The following is an 18,699-nucleotide window of genomic DNA, read 5'->3' as shown; positions in this document are numbered from 1 at the left end:
CATCTGAAGTTTCCATAGATGCTTTATATCTGTTCAGTGCCTATTGCTATTTTGACAATCAGCATGTCAACTGATATGCTCGAAAGTAACATATATGTGTTTGATTAAAGATGATCTTACATTGAACCTCTCGACAATGTTTCTTTACAACAACAGTGATTATCATCATAAAGAGCCACAGATCTCAGAAAGCAGCAAACAAGGTCAAACAATTTGGTTCTAATTGCTGCTTCCACATCAAACTTGCTTGTCATCATGTTGAATTTCCTGTTGCTGTAATAAAACGATATTCTACATCTGAAGCGTTTCTTGCAGACTTTGCTGAGCTAGCCATAAGTAACTAACAGATTTCCATGAACCTCGTGTATATCATTTCAACATCATTAGAAATGTTTACATAAAACACCTGAAATATCAACTTGCGGGGCCAGCCACGCATAAGCCACACGTCACATATTCTAAATACTCGTATGTACGTACACAAGAAGAATAATACTTTGACTTCATATGTTCCAAACAAACCTAAGTTGACATCAAAACACTGTGGTTGTCAACCTATATACGCAAGTAATCCGCTAATGTCACCGACTAGCTAGAATGGAAAGCAAATTCATCAAGAGCACTGTATACTTGCAGTTACATCGCGATGCAACTTTGTCGAACGAACAAAAAGTCATGGCCTGACCAATGTTGAAGAATTCAAGAATAGCGGGACATCTAAAAAGTTGGCAACTTGTAGTCTTGTAGTACTCGACTGTACAAACACTAGTCTTAGTAGTTGACAAATGAACTATTGTTGTTGTTGTTTTTGATTAAAAAAAAAACTTATAGTCTTGAATTGGCTGATGCTGGTTCAGCCTCTGAAGTCCATCCCGGGACTCCCCCTGACGCCCAGCTCGGTGACTTGGAAGACGCACCCGGACAGAGGCTGTTGGAGGGTCTGCTCCGCCGACATGTTCACCCTCGTACTGGTGACGTACAGAACGTCAAGGTCAGGTCCACCGAAGCAGCAGGAGGTGACCCGGTCAGTGGGGAACTTCACTGCGCGGAGCTGGGTACCTGCAAGTTGCATCAATTCAAATCATCAGCCATGCACAAGACAAGGACGAGGCTTTGCCAAAGTTTCATACCACATGGGTTATAGAGTCTCCCAACAGGACTAGAAATATAAGAATAGCGGCTTATTACTAGAGACTTCTTGAAATTGGCTGGCCGCGTTTGTATAGCTTGAAAACAAATGATAAGTATCTTCACTTTTTGTCCATGCTTGCCTCGGTGGTGTGGGTAAATAAAAAGACAACCTTATGTTTGAAAAACAGATGTAGATAGTTAAGAGATATTCATTGTCTTATCTTCAGGTTAAGTTTTCTTTACCCACCTGTGTTCGGATCTACCTGTACCACCTGACCGCTGTTAAGCAAGGCTATCCACAGGTTGCCGTCGGTGTCAATAGTCATGCCATCGGGGACGGAGGTAGCAGGGTCAAAAGTAAGAACTTTGCGACGATTTGCTAGAAATGGAAATGTTGAAGGAAGATGACCTTGCAATAAAGTCAAAGCCGTTTTGAAAGAAGCGACAACACAAACTAGGCTCCTGACCTCAGTGTTTTGTCTAAATGTTTACTATTAATCGGCGGCTTTATATAGAAAAAGAGCTTTATTGAACGACTACTGTAAAGCATACACTGTGTGGCAACTAATCTATTTTATGAATGGTAAAAGTATAAACAACCGACCTAGCATATATATAAATGGAAGGCTTGTCGACAGATGACGTTAAAATAACCTATATTTTGCCGATATCTCTAAGCCCAATATTACTGAATTTGAATCCTCCTCAGGTACAGGAAGATACCAAACATCATACAGCTTACTCGGTGTTCCAGTGGACAAGTCGTAGTCAAAGGCGTCCACACTGAACTGGAGTGAGTCGATGTAATACATGACGCTGTTGTCTGGGGACCACGCCAGCCCGTTGGAGATACTCACTCCACCTAGTGCCTTCAGGACGAAAATAATGTAAGTGAGAAGAAAGTAATACATAGTAGGAAATGAATTTCACGAATATCATTCTTGGTCTTTCCAAAGGCCAATTCTCCAACCAATATTGTAGTATTAGAGAAGAAACATTAGTCCGGATCCGTGCCAAATATAAGGGGTCAGGAATTTCCTTAAGAATCCCCATGAATATAAAGAGATTGTCCGTACCTTCTTGACAGTTCGGTCGGTGTGCAAACAGAAGAGTGACCCAGCGCCAAACTCGAACTTTCCGAACGCAGAATCTTTCCCCATCGTGCCTGTGTAGAGAAGTAGCAGACAGTTTAATAGACAAGAAATGATGCGATGGCAGACGCACAAGAGTTGCCGTGGCTGAGGAACCATCGACTTCCACACTTTCACATCCTCTCCTCATATTCCTGTCTCCCAACTGATCTCCTAATCCCTAGTCTCTCAATGATAGGCCAATTAATGTTACAAGCTGAATCAGTCCTCTCTTCGTCCTTTGTACCTTATCTCTTCCCTCAAGGGCATTTGGTCAGCAAAATACAAAATGTTTCTCAGTTTAGTGGATTTCTCAAAAACCTTGTTGAGTGCCGTTATTAGTTCACAACTGGAGATAATATCATATCAAGCTTTATTGACACGACAGGAAGTATAGTGACTTTTGTATAGTCAAATATAAACTACAAAAAAGTGGAAACAGAATAAATCTTAAAACTCTACTACTAAGAAAACCTTTATACAATCAGGTGGGGCTAAACGTGGGTGTCACTCTCTTTCTAATCACAAAGCAATATGTGCTCTATTACACCTGTAGGTTAAAGCGTTTGCTCAAAAAACGGAATAATACACGGTTTCTCAGAGCCAGGACACGTTGATATTACAGGCAACACTGGGTATTGATTTATTCGATTTTAATGCCATTCACTCTGCACGACACCTGGCCGTTAAGTATGCTTATGGACATTCTAATTTACTCCGTGCTGCTCTACAATACATGAGTCAACATCAAATACATAATCTGCAAACACCACTGGACAAACATAGACGCGGATACAGGCTGTCAGTAGGAATATCGACCAATTAAGTTGCTGAATTTTCTTACTTGATATTCTTGTGTCCAGACACTTAAAGATGGTTGAATGGATAGAAAGATAGACAGATTAAGTATGATACATATAGAAATAGATAGATAGATAGATAGATTGATATATATTTATAGATAGATCAATAGATAGATAGATAGATATACATGTAGACAGATAAGTAGATGTATAAAGAGTACATCTATACACCTACCTGACCAGAACCTGCCTGCTGCATCACACTTGCCGTCGTTGAAGATGTTGGTAGGTTTGTCGTGGTTCACCTCCGCGAGTGTGGTCAGCCGCCTGGTCCTGAAGTCAATGGAAGCAAACCTGGTCCCAGCAGCCACCACTGCTCCTCCTGACTCCCGGGGAACTACGCAACCGGGGCTGCAGGCTTATGGGGAATAGCTAGATTACTCTCTTAGTAGTCAGAGGGTCGACTCAGGCCATTTTTGCCGCGTTTTAGACGGGATTTATTTTTTGTGCCATTTTCGTCGGTTCCCGCGGCCATGAAGGAAACGGGACAAACGGAAAGCCAGACAAAAACGCCCAAAAGAGGTCAGAAATAGCCGGAGCCGAATCTCTGCTTGGAGAGTATAATGAACTACGAATGCAGGCTAATGTTATTACTTTCATTCATTCCGACCCATTATGCTCAAGTCGTTTATACTACATATGTACACAGGCAATGCAACCATCGTATTCCAAAAGGAGTAATTCGTTTCATAGTCTCTGACAGCTCGCGTGTGTGACTCCGTCTTCTGGCTATTTATAGCTCTCTGATGATCTCTAATATCTGAACGGTCAAATCTGTCTGTTTCCGGTATATGTTCATCATATCATGATGCCAAAAGCCATCCTTCTGCCATGAAAATGCAACTTTTTTTTACAGAACAAACATGGCGACGTTTAGAATTGAATCACCCGAATTAACTGTTGATCGTTAGTCTTACGGTCTTACCCATTTTGAATGTGTCCCTTTCCCCTGTGACAGGGTCCCATCGGCACACACACGGGTCCAGCAGGTCCACATATAACAGCGTGTTGGTCCGGTGGTCCCAGTGTGGTCCCTCCGTATGCTGACCTGGTTCTGCTATAGCCACAGTAACAGACATTCTGGAGCCTGGACGGCAGGTGCTTTACTCTTAGTCTTACACTCTTCGCTTTGAAAAATAGATTTGTTTTAAAACCAAGTTACAGACAAGTTCCATCCGGAGGTGAAAGTCCGCGTCACAGTGCTGATAGAGAGTTGACGGCAACCCCTGGCCTAATTACGTTTTGCTGTCAGGAGAGCTTTTCATCCCTTGTACCGGGCATGATTCAGTTGCCAGTTATCGATCGAACGCTAAATCTTAAAGTCTTCTAGGAGCAACTAGTTAACTGTAGTGTGAAGGAACCAACGTACCTAGTTTGGTAAGTGGTGCTTTCTATCATATGAGCTGGTAACCTGACATTTTTTACTTTCTCCCATCAAGATGTTATAAACTGGCTGTTCATTGAGTTATATGCCATTCAATATGTCAAATATCATGAGCCCGCCATTGTGTTTGTCAGCTGCGACATTGTTCACGCACACTTGGGCCTCCCAGGAGACAATAAACAAACGGCTTGGGTATTTGACCGCCGGGGCATAGCTTTGGAGAATTAAATCATTCACGAATTGCCGTGGCTATGATCTTGGCTTTCTGAAATGTCGCATAGGTACAGTAACTAAAATGAAGATAACGCTTACGGTTTCTTCAGAAGATAAGCACTGAAGAGGTAATCTGCATTTATTCTCCCATGAGCTTGGGAAACAATATATAATGGTCGAAGTACGAGGTTAAGATGAGCAAGCATGAAATGAGTTAGATCTTACACCAATCAACGAGGTTATAGGGAACTCCATAACCTCCTTGCCCTAATACATGGAGTAAGCTGCCATCATGTCGAAATGTTTCGTTTGAAAACATATCGTTTAGTTATATTTCTAGCAAGTTATGAAACTTGCCGGGAGAGGCACCCAGTCACCACAAAAGACAAAACACATTTTCAAACTTCATTCAAACACATCAACTCAATAGCCCAGGCCTTAGGATAATTCTAGTTACCAAACGAAATAAGCCTAGTTAACTAACAATTGTGATAATCCTAGTGAACAATTGCAATTGTGATGATTTTGGTGGACAATAGTAATGAAGGTAATAAACAACTATGATGCTTTTAATAAAGCATATTGCATTGTAATAACTTGAGTGAACAATTGGCTCTTTGAACAACTTTGCCATGTCGTCTCAACCATGGACAACACTATGAACTATGTGACTCTACTCCTTGTTAGCCTTTCTGGCAAATTAATCAACTCATTTGGTCAAATGCTTGATCAAGCAAATTAGTCTGTTGAAGATTAGTGAAAAGCAAGAATTGTGATAATTTTCCTATCCTGTATTGAAGGCGTCTCCCGCAATGGGTTCAACCATTATAGCACAGTCCGGGGGTGCCCCTGGCTCCCAGTCCGGTCACCTGGAACACACATCCAGACAGAGGCTTCTGTTGGACCTCCTCAGCAGACAGACCGACACTCGCGGTTGTTACGTACAGGATGTCCAGGTTTGGACCGCCGAAACAGCACGACGTCGTCTGGTCAGCAGGGACCTTAACGGTACGGAGGTGTGTGCCTGTGATGTTGGGGCACGTTTTGAAATGGCAATGTCAAAAACGTACAATCGGCTTTCTTTCTTTCTTCATTAAATCAACATTACAGAGTTACCCCTTAGCAGTAGTACCTCTGAATACCTTTGATCTTACAATGTGAAGTAAATTATTACAATAACTAGACACAGTAGGCATGACATACACAGTACATAGACATATAAATTCACTTAAGCATCAGTCAATGATTTGTTATACAGTCTGGTCACTCTGGTGGTATGGTGTAGGAAGACTCGGAGAGAAAGAAAGCAGTTAGAAGTGCTAATTGATGACTCGTCATTATCATCAACATCGACATCATCACATTTTGCTCACCTGTCTCTGGGTCCACCTGTAATACCTGCCCTGTGCCAAACATGGCTACCCACAGTTTCCCATCGGTGTCGATACACATTCCATCCGGCACGCCGTCTCTGCTCTCCTCAAAACTCACCACTTTACGGCGGTTTGCTGGAAAAGACATGGTCATACTACATGAAATACTACAAGAAAATTGATCGCTTATCAATACTGTAGATGGTCAACAGTCAAATGCACTTGTGAATTGCTTTTTAAAACAGCACACTGTGAGATCCCGATGTTTGATTATTACGGTACATGTGTGCAATACGCACAATTGAGTCATGAGTACCTACTTAGAGTTCCGTTAGCCAGGTCAAAGTCGAAGGCATCCACGCTGTACTGGAGTGAGTCGATGTAGTACATGATGGAGTTGTCAGATGTCCATGCCAGTCCATTAGAGATGTCAGTTTCATTAAATGCCTTGGAAATAGCAAAAGGCGAATTGAAATAACGCTAATTGTGTTCGACAAATGTGAAGAAAACATGGCTAGTGTCGCAGGGTATGACTACATAGGCTAAGCATTTCAATCAACAATGTGGCGTTTTGCGTTTTTCTCCGAGTGAGACGCAATCTATTGAAGTAGCTTTGCTATAGCTTACTGCCACCAAAGCTGCGTGATTAAACATATCTCATCAGAATCTTAGAAAAGGTTTATAGCAACGAAACAGCCTTATATACCTTTGTAACAGTGCGATCGGTGTGAAGGCAGTACAATGACCCAACTTTGCGTTCGACTTGAGTAGGGACAGGTTCGTGACCCATCGTGCCTGAAACATGCATTTTCACATCAGCTACAGTCGATGAGCGCAAATATTGAGAATATCAGGCATATAGTATAATGTGAATGAAAACTATATTTATAAGCTTGGTGGTCCCCTTACCAGCCCAAAACCTGCCGGCAGCATCGCACTTCCCATCGTTGAACCGGTTGGTGGGTTTGTGCTGGTCCACCGTTGCAACATCGGTCAGTTGTCTGGTCTCGAAATCCAGAAAGGTAAACTTGGTCCCAGCGGCCACCACTACGCCTCCGGCTTCCCTCGGAACGACTGCTCCTACCATACAGTCTGCATAAACGATTATTGCATGGTAGGTACGTTTAGACAGCAATAAAGATGTAATGTAATAAAACTAACAATGTAATATTTATGTTCTATCCTCCACAGAGCAATGCGGTGATTGCGGGGGCGTTGGCAAAATCTCAAATTGTCGAAATTTGGTCTTAACTGTTGATCTAAACTGTGTGAAATGTGGACTGCATGCTTTGTGTATTCTCACCCATCGCAACGGTGTCCTTCTGTCTTGTGACTGGGTTCCAGCGATGGACCTTTTGTCCGTCAATGTCTACATACAGCAGCGTTCCCGTGCGGTTGTCCCAGTGGGGACCCTCCGGACATAGACCAGGTTCATCTACAGCCACCGCCACCGCCATACTTTGGACTATATAAAGGTATGTTAGCGTTTAAGTCACTGTTGGTCTGCACTATTTGCCACACTAATGTCTGACCTTTGTAGCCGATACAATGTGTACACTCGCTGCCTTACCGGCAAACAAACGGTGCAGAGTCCATGGAAAGAGAGTAGTGCAGACTTTGAAATTCACATACATGGATAATGCATATTCATAAAATGTCGAGTTACTGCTTTGTGTTGGATTTGAATTAATTCTAAGAGTTATAACATAGATGATGTATGTCTAAGGTGTCAGCATAACTTAAAGGAACCTCTGGTCGGATTGTAATGATATTGGCATGTTGGTTATTGTTGGGAGATCTTGGGAAAACAAGGGTCAAGGTCCATTTCGGGCCCCCTGTTGTGTGACCTTGGTACTGCAGCAGAACAGAAAGCTGTATCATCTGAATAGACATGTGTAGGCTCACACAGGTAAGAGGTCATACAGGTGTAAGGAATGCTGCTGGCAGATCAATTTATAGTTGGTCAATCTGAAGAAACACATGCGGACTCACACATGGCTTTCCAAGTACTGCCGCTGGGAGGCGCTGACTGTCGTAATCCCACCTGCCGCAATTCAGTTGTGCTCTTTAGCCACGTATGTTCGGGATGTTGGTGGCAGCTGAATTTTGATGTGCACTCTTCACTAGTTTGACAGCATCGTGGATGACCTCTAGTTGATGCTACAGAATGTTGTCTGACCTTCTTTTATTTGGGACGTTACTTGTGAACGCCGGAGCGGTGCTGAACTTCAACCTCAGCAAGAAAAAAGGTGTGCAACCAGTTGTTGTTGGGGAGGGGGGCACCCAAACTTCTATCTACTAGTACTCTTTTCTACTAAGTAAATTATTTCTCACATTCCAGTCTATGTTGGTAATGGTGACATGTTAGTGATATATAACAAGGTTATTTTTTCAACCTCCTAATTACACTTTTCACTGAAGAATTGCCCCGTCACAAATTATCAAGTGAATAGCTACTGTAGTAGATTGGCATACTCTGAATTATAATTGGTCTTAGGACCAAGTTAGGTGGATTCCCACATAGTAGTGCTAATTCAATAGTCTTAGAATATTATCAATGGTTGTGTTCTTGATGGGCTGGTGCATTACATTACCTTGACTATTGTATGACTGACTTCAACCCTATATATTGTTCTTTGAAGGCAGCAGCAGTGGATTTGACAGTGACGACCAGACCCCGGCCGTGACAGCAGGAGACAGGATACGAGAGTTCCTCCTCAGTCTGCAGTACCTGCGCATCTTCATAGCCCTGTGGAACATCTTCATCATGTTCTGTATGATCGTTCTCTTCGGGTCCTAGCCAGGACTCAGAACTGAGCACTGGATGTACATTATTCAAGACACAAAATTACTGGATGCACATTATTATCGGTGGATTTTGATAGGCGAAGGATGTAGCTGGTGCTAGAACTGTACATTAGCTGCTGCTGTACATAATATGAATATATGACAGTTCTGTCATTTTTACTGGGGGCTGTGGAACCAACATAAACATAATTTCCAAAACGTACTCAGTAGAGAGACTCCTTACATTGTTACAACTGCTATACCCATTGCTTTGGCATAGGAAGGACATGTCAGACATTGAGACTATTCGTGGATAGCATTCCATTGTTGTACTCTACAACATCTAGTTTGCATATTATGAGATTCAGGCCAGAATTTATTCCTATTGTTAGATAGCTATGCCATTCATGGCTGATTAGTTACATTTATAGTAGTTTTGAGCATACTGGTAGCCTCTTTGTATGCGAGAAAGTCAATGACAGTCAAAAATGTATTAAAACTTTTGTAACCTGTTACTGACTTGTTTCTGACTTGATTGACTCACAGTTGGAAACAATAAATTCTGCCTATCATGGTGTGTTTTGTAACCAGATAAAAAAAGTCTGTGGAAGGAAACTGAACTTACTTTGAAACTCACAGCCAAATATATGGATTTTGTCACTTCTGTGCCTATAGTGAGTGTATGACAAGTACTATTCTATCTACAACAACGTTGTCTTGAGCACTTTGTATCTTGAATAAATGGTTGGTGTTCCTGTAATGTCAATGCTGTTGGCATGAACATGGAGCGAGTATGTGAGGGTAAGGTGCTGGTGTTGGGGGATGGAAACTTCTCCTTCTCTGTAGCACTAGTACAGAGGATGGCAACCCCAGCACACCTGACAGCCACAGCTCTGGGTGGAGAGGAGGAGGCACTGAAGCAACACTCTGAGGCAGGGAACAACATTCAGGCTCTTCAAGATAAAGGTAGGCATTGTTTCTTAACTTTTTATGATAGGAGAATCAACTCAAATTCTGCATTAAGGGATAGGAGCACCACCATGTAAATTTGTGCTGTTATTACTGTGTGCTGTAAATCTGCTATGGTTTTATTTTCACAGTGAACTCTCCTCTATTAATTCATTAGGCTAGTACTAATACTAGTACAGTAGTATGCATTTCCAATGTATAATTACTGTACTACAGCATTCTATCTATCTATCTATCTATATCAGTACTGGCCAAAACCCACTACGGGGTATCCCGGCCAGGGATTGTTTGAACCATGAAAACCTTTTCCCTCTGAGGAGCCATTCCATTTCTGTTTCTTGTTTGGAGATATCATTGATGGCTATGGGTTAAATTACTGTAGGTATCAACACTGCTTTGACTTTAATGTGGACATTACTGTACTCTCAGTAACATAATGGTGGGTCTGTAGTGTATATTATCTGAACTTTGAAGGCGTGTATAATGCCCATATGGAAAAAAGAAAAACCAAGCCTAGCCAAGAAGTGTATTGTAATTTTTTACATATCCACACAGGTGCTACAGTCATGTTTGGAGTAGATGCTACAGCCCTGACTGCCTGTCCCAGACTACAAGGCCAGAAGTTTGATCACATCATCTTCAACTTCCCGCATGTCGGGAGAAAGGCACCCATCAAACGCAACAGGGAACTGCTCAGGAAGGTTTTTATAAGGTAAGGAAGTGACACAATTAGAAGACACATATTTGCTATGTACCATATTATTAATGTCCTCTTTTCACAAGATAACGATTCCTGAGCAACCATTGACCAACCTTTGTATTTGTGTGACCCTTGGTATCATAATTGGAATGCTCACAAGGCACAATGTAAAAATAAGATTTAAAAGACAACAAAACAGGCAAATTTGGGCAAACTCAAGCAGGTTAACCTCCTTGGTAAACGTTTGGTTGCAGTTGCAGTATTTAGTGGAAAGGGATAGCTGAATTAGACTAAAGGAAAATTGTAAGTAGGGGCTGAAAATACTTTCAAATGTCCAAGCCAACAAACTAAACAGAGAGAAGCATTCTGAATTAGCAAACACTTATATTCAAAATGACACAAGGTTTGTGGTTGGTCTTATATATTCTTCTACCTGCCCAGCTGTGCAGAGCTCCTGTGTGCTGAAGGTCACGTGTATGTGACCCTATGTCAAGGTCAAGGTGGAACACCTGCTGACCAACCACAGAGGGCGTGGCACAACTCCTGGCAGGCCGTTGCCATGGCAGCGGAGGCAGGGTTGATCCTGGGAGAGGTGGTGCCATTTTGTGCAGAGGACTGGGAAGTGTACGCTCCATCTGGGTACAGGTAAGCTACTAGATTGCACGATTCTGTATAACTTCATTTTCCTGCATACAGATGTTATTACAGTAGAAGCCGTTTAATTGCACAGCCTATTTGCCAGCGTATTTTGTGCAATTATCTGGCTGGTGTAATAATGCGTCTGAAGAGCAGAAGAGTCTGGAACAGTTCAAGGTAGTGGTTCCTCAGAGAGAGCGACAATACCTTGCCATGAGTGAATGAGAGCAATAATGCGAAGTTATCCAGCTGGACCGCACCAGTTTGGGATTTTGAGATTGTGCAGTTAAAAGTGTGTTTAATCCGTTGTGCAATTAACTGGCTTCTACTGTGTTAGGAAATGACCATTTTTAATTTTTTGTAAAGATGGCAGAAAAAGGAATTCATTCTTAGCAATATCCATATTTCAGGAGCAGAGATAAGGCTTTCCACACAGAGGGTGCACTAACACACATCTTCAGACAGAGCTGCCCCCTAGCACCTGTGACACATACTGCACCAACACTGGTAGCCAGAGTAAAAGGAAGAGACAGGCTTTTCTCCAGACCTGTTGCATTAAGGCATAAGATTGGCAGGTGGGTTCAATACTACTTCATCCCCGAAAGAAAAATTCATCATGATTGATATTATACATGTACATGTACTTATGTATTTACAGATTATTGGTGTTAGACCTTCAAGTTTCTTCACCTAAATTCGTATCTTCATTCATATTCAACATACAGAAACTTACATCAGGAGGAGAACCATCCTGTTGCGATGGTCACCAAACAACTTTGTAGTCTTCTTGAAGAAAGGTTTGGAGTTTATCATGTGGAGATGAAAGACTTTTCTATTGTCTGTGACTCACCTGATATCAACATAGCTGGTAAGATGTTAGCGTGCCTGTACACTATATCAAAGTTATTCAAGCATCCGGGTAGAGTTTGTAAATAACCAGACATTTCCAATAGCATCAACTGTCTTTTGTCATTATGAAGGTCCATATGCCAAAGCCTTTTGAATATTGCTCATTTGAGTTCAGTTTAGGCTATAGGCATGGATACTATCTGAAATGTCTGACCGTTAATAGACAGTACCTTGAGTATTTTCTGTGTTATGTAGCATATTAGTAGATGTCTAGCATTCAACAATGTAGGGGGCCTTATACACTGTACACCCTCTATGACAGTGAAATTGCTGTATGTCAAATTAGGTCAAGGTTTGTGATTTTCATTTGTATTCATTTTATAACAATGATCATATGTGTAATCTATCTAACCTGACTGTAGATACCCTAAGTGATGGGGAGGGGAAGATAAGGCTGCTTCAGGTGAATGAAGATGTTACAGAAGAGACATCAGCTGACCACAGCAGCCCCACATGCTGGTACCTGCGGCCCAGTCTGACAACACACCTGTCTACAGTCCTGCAGACATCACTACAGCCTGGTGTGGTGCATGTACTCACTGGTAACTACAATGTCCCATACATATAAGGCTGTATTTAAGCATGTGTCAAAGATGTAGAGCCATAGTCCTCAGATCTGCTATGTACATTTTCTCTTGACTGTAAGTTTTCTTGTCATTGGCCTTTTTTAATCATAGTATTTGAAATGTAACTGGGCTAATTGCTTACCGCTCTTTGTTCCAATACAGATAAAGTGCATGTCAAATGTGAGAAAAATATCAGTTTGATTTTACGAGCTTGATGTAACTTTCCAATGCCACACTTTGCTAAAATATGTTCCTTGAATCCACAACAGTGTGCAATATTGTTGTTGACAGGTGAGGTGTACTCCCACTGTTCCATCTCCACACACACCTGTCCTCTGCAACACCAACTTCTGGGAGTGTTACACCTTCCTAAACATACCGGAGACAGAAGTGGCAGCAGGCAATCAGCAACAGTGGATGAGTCAAGTCAGCCACACCCATGTACCATACCTGGGGTACTCTCTCCTACACCAACCAGTGACTTGCATCAAGGGTATGAAAGCAAAACCCAAGCTGCCTCCAACCAACCTGAGAGAGAAGCCCACCCCTCTGAACTACTTTGTATAGCAAAATGCACTCTTGAAGATTTGAAAGGTTGTTCTTCCAGTGACTTGTGTTCCTCTGTAAGTTGTCTTGAGCAGATAGTGTCTTCTATTCTAGACTTGGATCATGCCCCATCCTTTTCCTCCGATGGGAATTCTGTTTATCTATCATCTGCTAGAAGTACAGAGACAAGCACTCCTGTCCCAATAGGCCAGGTGTTTGTTGTCAACCAGGATATTTTACCTAGCTGTAAGAACCCTGGGCACACTATTCTGTGCTTCACACTAAACTTAGACATGATAGCACTACTGAAATTCAATATTCCTGACATCAGGTTGTTGTGGACTGAAGACGAGCATTTCTATGAACAGTTCAGGGTTCAGTCCCACCCAGCCATACCATCTGTAACATACCAGGAGTTCAGTAAGTTTCCACCCTCCTACAGTTATGACATCAGTTTCTGGGAGAACCCTGATGCTGACTTCTGTGAGGATGACTTTATGATGTTGTTGCGAGAGGTGGGCCATGATGTAATTAAAGAGGCGACAGTTATTGATCGTTACAGCCAACCAGAGACAGGGAGGAGGAGTTGGTGCTACCGACTGACCTTCCAGGCTCCGGACAGAGCTCTGGGCACTTGTCATGTCAAGGAGATCATGGAAGAACTAGGGAAAAGACTGGGACAAGACATGGGGTTACAAGTCAGATAGTGCAGTATGGTGTTGTGTAGCAAAGGCCAGAAAATCCAGAAAATTGCACATACCAGTATGGGGACTGTAGAATGTACTTGTAATGATGATGGGTTCTTATGATTCACTCTATTGTTCATTATAATAGTATTGATTGTAAGGTATGAAAGAATTGCAGTAAGAGACATGTTGGTACAAAACTATTTAATAAATGCTTCACCTAAGTTGCCATGCCTGATACTTTGCGGATATGCAATGCTCTCAGTCTCAGCACGAATGAATGCTGCTACCACCAGTATAGCTAGCCAAATAGCTATGAATCTGATTGTATCTGCTCAATTACTCTAAGGTAAATGATTAATAACAAGGATCATATGACAAAGAATGCATTATGTTTATTGCATGTTAACATTCGTGACTACATCATATTGGTTGTTAAATGTGTATGGCACACTCAAATGATATTGAACTTTTGATAGTTTCAGATTAAAAATGTTTAGAAGCCTATTACTTAAAAACACCAGAAGCACCACATTGCATATGTAACATTTTAATACCATTCACTTATGCAATTTCATGTATTAACTAACATTGATGGATATAACTGAAGTTAGCATACTTCTAGTATAGCAGAGCACCATATTTCTTTGCACATTACCATTTGAGTATACATGTATAGTATATGTAAAATACCTGCACACTATACTTGGTAGATGCTTGCAGTTACATGCACCAGCAGTACATGAGTGCCAACTTTATTCAAACATATTATATCTGCATGGCACATTTTTAAATCAGTGGAAAGCTGGCTCTGTGTGGCACACCTATATATAGTGCTTGGGTTTGAAAAGTTCCTCCATGCCATGATTTTGTGCCTTTGACAATAGCCAGCGTCAAATATTCCGTTATGGACAAACTGACACAGGTGCATGTAACTGACAGCTGCTAAAATACCTTCTTGAAACTAAAAATGAGTCAATGCAAAATAAATTTGTCTCCAGCATTTGCTAACTATCCCTTTAACAATGTGACATTTCCACATGTAAGTAATACAAAAACACTGAATATTTTGGAAGGTCTGAGAAACCTGAGATAGACTAACTTATTTGTGAAACTTGTAATGACAAAATGAAGAAGAGTCACTTGAATATTCTTAAGTCCCTGACATTGTAACCTTATCACTATTCTCCAGGCATTCGGTGGGGGTGTTTTAGCAGGCCCAGTCTGACAGAAACAGAAACATGCTTATAAAGCATGTTTCTGTCAGCTGGTCTTTAGCCAGCCATTCAAGTGCTTCATGAGCAATGAAACTGAAACCAACTTCAGGACAAATTTTCCCTGGCATGTACAATGAATGAACTGGGCAGCTGGGCAACACTCTTAGCACTGAAGAGTTACAAGCTAGCACACAAGGGTGTAGCTACCAGGCTAATAACATTGATGAAATGTCACTAAAAAATCATGGTCAATGTTGATTTTTGCAATTACATTATTAGTGGTACAAATGTATAACTTGTAACTTTCCATCAGATTGAGTAATGTTGACTAATAAGATGGTGACACAGCAATCTTGATTTGTGAAAAAAAAAATTAAACATTTTTGCAGAGATGTTTTGAGTTTGTAAGATTAGTTATGACTCAATAAAAATAAGACAATGCAGTGAAGTAAATATCAACAAAAGTCACTCTAAGGTGTTGGCATATTACATTATTTTAGTTGTAACATTCTACAGTGATGGGATATTTCATTGCAATACGAGTGGTTTGAGACACACTACAATTTGCTATGCATTAATCAATTGAAAAAATAAAGACAAAACGCAACCATGTTCTAAAATTTCAGAAACCTAGAAACCATAACAGCATATCCTACAAAAAGCAATAGCCAGATTTCACAGCCCTACCAACCTTGCTCATAAAGTACATGTAGAAATGCAAAATAAAAACTTAAAAATGCAAATATCACAAACATGCATGCAGCAAATCTCTAACTATTCAAATAGATAATTGCCATACTGTCATTGGTCTGACAGGCTAATTGTGATGGAAGGTCAGGATCAGTCCATGACTATTTTTCAATGATTACAATCTATACTAGCCTTCACCAGGCCTTCCTCGGGGATACTGGGATCGTAGAATTCGGCCCAAAAAATCGGGAAATTGGCCTAGAGAGTGGATCTGCGCTAAGATAAATTTTCCTCGTCTAGTAGCAAAACTCCCCTGGCAAATTATTCTCCCAATAAGAGTCAGTGTAGTCAGTCTGGTAGAGACTAATATATTACCTTAGATGGTTTATCGAGGCATTTTCTACATTCCTTCCCACGAAGGGAGGTCTACTGCAGAGCCCTATAATGTGCAACAATAAGATCCATGCAGATGTTTCCTCTGTATCAGGCCTTCTACAAACTATCACAGCAAGCCATATTTGCTATAGCACTGGCAATGTAACTGACAATAACAGTCAATACCAAGGGGAGGTACCACATTGTTCTCCAGACCAACTAGGAATCAGTTTTAAGAATCTAGCAGTTTCTGCGGCACATTTATGACATATTGTGCAATAATTGAGGTACATGCTAACATTAAGTTCAATGCAATGAAATCTTGCACAAGTAATTCTTTGAAATTGGGTCCCATATGTGTTTACAAGTTACACAAGCCTATCGAAAAGAATATGAACAGGTCAAGCCATTCCGGCCAAACAGGTTAGGGAATTCTCACAAGCAGCCTTTGCAACCCCTGCTTCATCTATTGTGTCAGTCAGTCGAGCTTGCTATAAAAGCTTGATGTTTCTGACTAAGGGAGAAGAGATACTGCTACAGTGAGCATTAGTTCAGTGACCAGAAGTGGTCCATGTGGCATTGGACTCGTTAAATAAAGGCCCTAAAGGTATCTATATTGACAGTTACATTACCGTTTAACAACACAACATCGACTTCACTGGTATTTGCTCTGTAACAGTCCACAATGTCACACCACAAACCCAGTCTGATCATGCTATCTGCGCCGCTCCCCCTTCTGTGTGCGCTTCTTCTCCTTCTCCTTTCGCTCTGCTGCTTTCTGCTTGTCCTTCTCTCGTTGCTACAGGTGAATGGACATAATATTAGAGTTTGATAATGTATATTAAGTACAAATGCCATTTTGAAACAAAGCATCACGCATATAGTAGTAATTAGTAGGTACTAGGGGTGTTTTTCTTGTTGGACCGGTACAGAAAAAATGGACCTGAAAAAAATCAGTAGACCGGACCTTGGACTGCTTAGAAAATTTACAGATTATATCGTCAGGCGTTAACGCATTTTGGGGCTTACTAGACAGGATTTTTAAACGCCACTGGAAGTCATTAAACAGAATCCTTAGAAGCGAAATGGACCACTGTTTTGAGTATCGACCATTCTAAAGGTTTCAGACAATCAAGTCCAGACCTGGACCTGATCTTCTGGACCTGGACCGTACCTGGACCGGAATTTTCTGTACCAACACCCGCCCCTAGTACTTGTAGTAGGTACTTTTCCTGACACAGTACAGGAACTTACCATTTTGTCTTTCTCCCTTTTGACTCGTACTTCCTCCTTTGCCTTCTCCCTGGCCTGCTTCTCTGCCTGCTGCACGTTAGTTTTGTTCATGTTCTTGAAGCCCATCATGCCACTGTTACTGGTGTCATCGGCGTAGCTGTAACCCTCGTCTTCATCATCGGACACTTCAGCATACTGTGTGGGTGAGATTTTAGTGTGTTAAAGTAAGTGGATGTTCAATATCTTCAATACTACTGTCAAATGTTGGATTTGAGTCTCACATAGGGTTATTCTCAGTTTTATTCTGATACCCATTCCAGACTCATGTAAAGCAACTAAGCCCAAAAGTGAAATTATTTTACTAATGTAGGATATGTTGATGTTGACATTTCAGGTTATAGGTTTCAGGTCTGCTTTCTTTTCCCACAGCTTGTACAAAGCAATACCAATAAGCAGGAACTTTGATATTTTAAAAGGCAGCAATGTGAGATAGCAGAAAACAATCAATCATGATCATCAACAAAAAATCAATTACTGTAAATGCTGAAATTTTTGCAGTAGTTAATATGTTTGTAGTATTTAAGGTAACCTCTTCACCACAAACTCAAAATCATCGCAATTTCTTTCTTTTGTCTACCTAGCCTTGTATCCACGGCAAACTAAAGAACAACGCAAATGCTCTTTTTTTTTTCTTTATCGTTTGCGAAAAATCCCGGCATTTACAGTAAATCCCATAAAATTTCTGGGCCTTGGTCTGGGTGACCGGCCTTTTGTAGTACCTGTGCTAACAGTGCCTGTTTGGTCGCAGCGTTTTCTTCATTGCCCTGTTTCTTGACTATAGTTGCCGCCTGTTTCTCCATCACACTGGCCACAGTTTTCTTGTCGGGCTGGTCCGCCCTGCCCACCGCCGCCGCCTCAGCACTCAGCCGCAGCCATGTTTGCACGATCTGGTCACACGTCTTCTCAACATCCTCCTCCACAAACTCAGACAAGAAGTCGACCAGAGCCTCGTTCTTCTCTTCCTCCGTCTCTGCAGAGTCTAATATGCCGCTGATGTACGTTCCGTACACCTCGTGATCGACGTTCAAGTCTTGAAGTTTCCCTGAGAGCCAGACGGAGAACTTGTCCGCGCCATCCTCCCTGGCCGCCGCCATCTTGGAAATTAATTCATACTTTTGGGCGCCTTTGGTAACAATTTTACTGCCTTTCAATTTGCTTACCAGAAAATAGCAGTAATATGCCCTATACAACAAGTTAACAACACAAAAAATAAAATTCTACGGTTTAAAAT

General features: G+C 41.4%; 5 protein-coding genes across 5 annotated transcripts; 2 read left to right on the top strand and 3 right to left on the bottom strand.

Annotated features, from left to right (window-relative positions):
* Positions 1–530: 530 nt before the first annotated feature.
* On the bottom strand, positions 531–4,203 carry LOC118419417 (regucalcin-like). Its single transcript, XM_035825784.1, has 6 exons — positions 4,050–4,203; positions 3,300–3,482; positions 2,208–2,296; positions 1,874–2,000; positions 1,379–1,510; positions 531–1,059 (listed from the first exon to the last, which is right to left on the bottom strand). The coding sequence occupies exons 1-6, from the start codon at positions 4,201–4,203 to the stop codon at positions 854–856; spliced, it is 891 nt and encodes a 296-aa protein (XP_035681677.1). The 3' UTR covers positions 531–853.
* Positions 4,204–4,845: 642 nt separating this feature from the next.
* On the bottom strand, positions 4,846–7,594 carry LOC118419008 (regucalcin-like). The gene is made up of 6 exons (XM_035825221.1): positions 7,398–7,594; positions 7,004–7,186; positions 6,801–6,889; positions 6,415–6,541; positions 6,095–6,229; positions 4,846–5,745 (listed from the first exon to the last, which is right to left on the bottom strand). Exons 1-6 carry the CDS (start codon positions 7,549–7,551, stop codon positions 5,540–5,542), a joined length of 894 nt encoding a protein of 297 aa, XP_035681114.1. The 5' UTR covers positions 7,552–7,594; the 3' UTR covers positions 4,846–5,539.
* A 534-nt stretch (positions 7,595–8,128) lies between these two features.
* LOC118419009 (small integral membrane protein 7-A-like) lies at positions 8,129–9,396 on the top strand. The gene is made up of 2 exons (XM_035825222.1): positions 8,129–8,343; positions 8,737–9,396. The coding sequence occupies exons 1-2, from the start codon at positions 8,262–8,264 to the stop codon at positions 8,892–8,894; spliced, it is 240 nt and encodes a 79-aa protein (XP_035681115.1). The 5' UTR covers positions 8,129–8,261; the 3' UTR covers positions 8,895–9,396.
* A 106-nt stretch (positions 9,397–9,502) lies between these two features.
* On the top strand, positions 9,503–13,925 carry LOC118419416 (ferredoxin-fold anticodon-binding domain-containing protein 1 homolog). Its single transcript, XM_035825783.1, has 7 exons — positions 9,503–9,847; positions 10,406–10,562; positions 10,992–11,195; positions 11,597–11,761; positions 11,912–12,054; positions 12,458–12,637; positions 12,953–13,925. The coding sequence occupies exons 1-7, from the start codon at positions 9,658–9,660 to the stop codon at positions 13,912–13,914; spliced, it is 2,001 nt and encodes a 666-aa protein (XP_035681676.1). The 5' UTR covers positions 9,503–9,657; the 3' UTR covers positions 13,915–13,925.
* A 1,483-nt stretch (positions 13,926–15,408) lies between these two features.
* LOC118419004 (coiled-coil domain-containing protein 43-like) lies at positions 15,409–18,591 on the bottom strand. The gene is made up of 3 exons (XM_035825213.1): positions 18,188–18,591; positions 17,430–17,603; positions 15,409–16,974 (listed from the first exon to the last, which is right to left on the bottom strand). Exons 1-3 carry the CDS (start codon positions 18,560–18,562, stop codon positions 16,891–16,893), a joined length of 633 nt encoding a protein of 210 aa, XP_035681106.1. The 5' UTR covers positions 18,563–18,591; the 3' UTR covers positions 15,409–16,890.
* Between the last annotated feature and the right edge of the window lie 108 nt (positions 18,592–18,699).

This window comes from Branchiostoma floridae, chromosome 7 (assembly GCF_000003815.2).
Source record: "Branchiostoma floridae strain S238N-H82 chromosome 7, Bfl_VNyyK, whole genome shotgun sequence".
Classification (NCBI taxonomy): Eukaryota; Metazoa; Chordata; class Leptocardii; order Amphioxiformes; family Branchiostomatidae; genus Branchiostoma; species Branchiostoma floridae.
This window is presented reverse-complemented; position numbering and strand designations above follow the sequence as displayed.

Coding starts and splice junctions, on each gene's coding strand:
- LOC118419417 (XM_035825784.1), bottom strand. CDS start 4,203: ATGTCTGTTACTGTGGCTATAGCAGAACCAGGTCAGCATACGGAGGGA. Junction 3,483..4,049: donor AAGGGACACATTCAAAATGG/GTAAGACCGTAA, acceptor ATTCCCCATAAG/CCTGCAGCCCCGGTTGCGTA. Junction 1,060..1,378: donor ACAGGTAGATCCGAACACAG/GTGGGTAAAGAA, acceptor TGCAACTTGCAG/GTACCCAGCTCCGCGCAGTG.
- LOC118419008 (XM_035825221.1), bottom strand. CDS start 7,551: ATGGCGGTGGCGGTGGCTGTAGATGAACCTGGTCTATGTCCGGAGGGT. Junction 6,230..6,414: donor CCTGGCTAACGGAACTCTAA/GTAGGTACTCAT, acceptor TGTCTTTTCCAG/CAAACCGCCGTAAAGTGGTG. Junction 5,746..6,094: donor ACAGGTGGACCCAGAGACAG/GTGAGCAAAATG, acceptor CCAACATCACAG/GCACACACCTCCGTACCGTT.
- LOC118419009 (XM_035825222.1), top strand. CDS start 8,262: ATGTTGTCTGACCTTCTTTTATTTGGGACGTTACTTGTGAACGCCGGA. Junction 8,344..8,736: donor CAACCTCAGCAAGAAAAAAG/GTGTGCAACCAG, acceptor TGTTCTTTGAAG/GCAGCAGCAGTGGATTTGAC.
- LOC118419416 (XM_035825783.1), top strand. CDS start 9,658: ATGAACATGGAGCGAGTATGTGAGGGTAAGGTGCTGGTGTTGGGGGAT. Junction 9,848..10,405: donor TCAGGCTCTTCAAGATAAAG/GTAGGCATTGTT, acceptor ATATCCACACAG/GTGCTACAGTCATGTTTGGA. Junction 12,638..12,952: donor TGTGGTGCATGTACTCACTG/GTAACTACAATG, acceptor TGTTGTTGACAG/GTGAGGTGTACTCCCACTGT.
- LOC118419004 (XM_035825213.1), bottom strand. CDS start 18,562: ATGGCGGCGGCCAGGGAGGATGGCGCGGACAAGTTCTCCGTCTGGCTC. Junction 17,604..18,187: donor AACAGGCACTGTTAGCACAG/GTACTACAAAAG, acceptor TCACCCACACAG/TATGCTGAAGTGTCCGATGA. Junction 16,975..17,429: donor AAAGGGAGAAAGACAAAATG/GTAAGTTCCTGT, acceptor ATTCACCTGTAG/CAACGAGAGAAGGACAAGCA.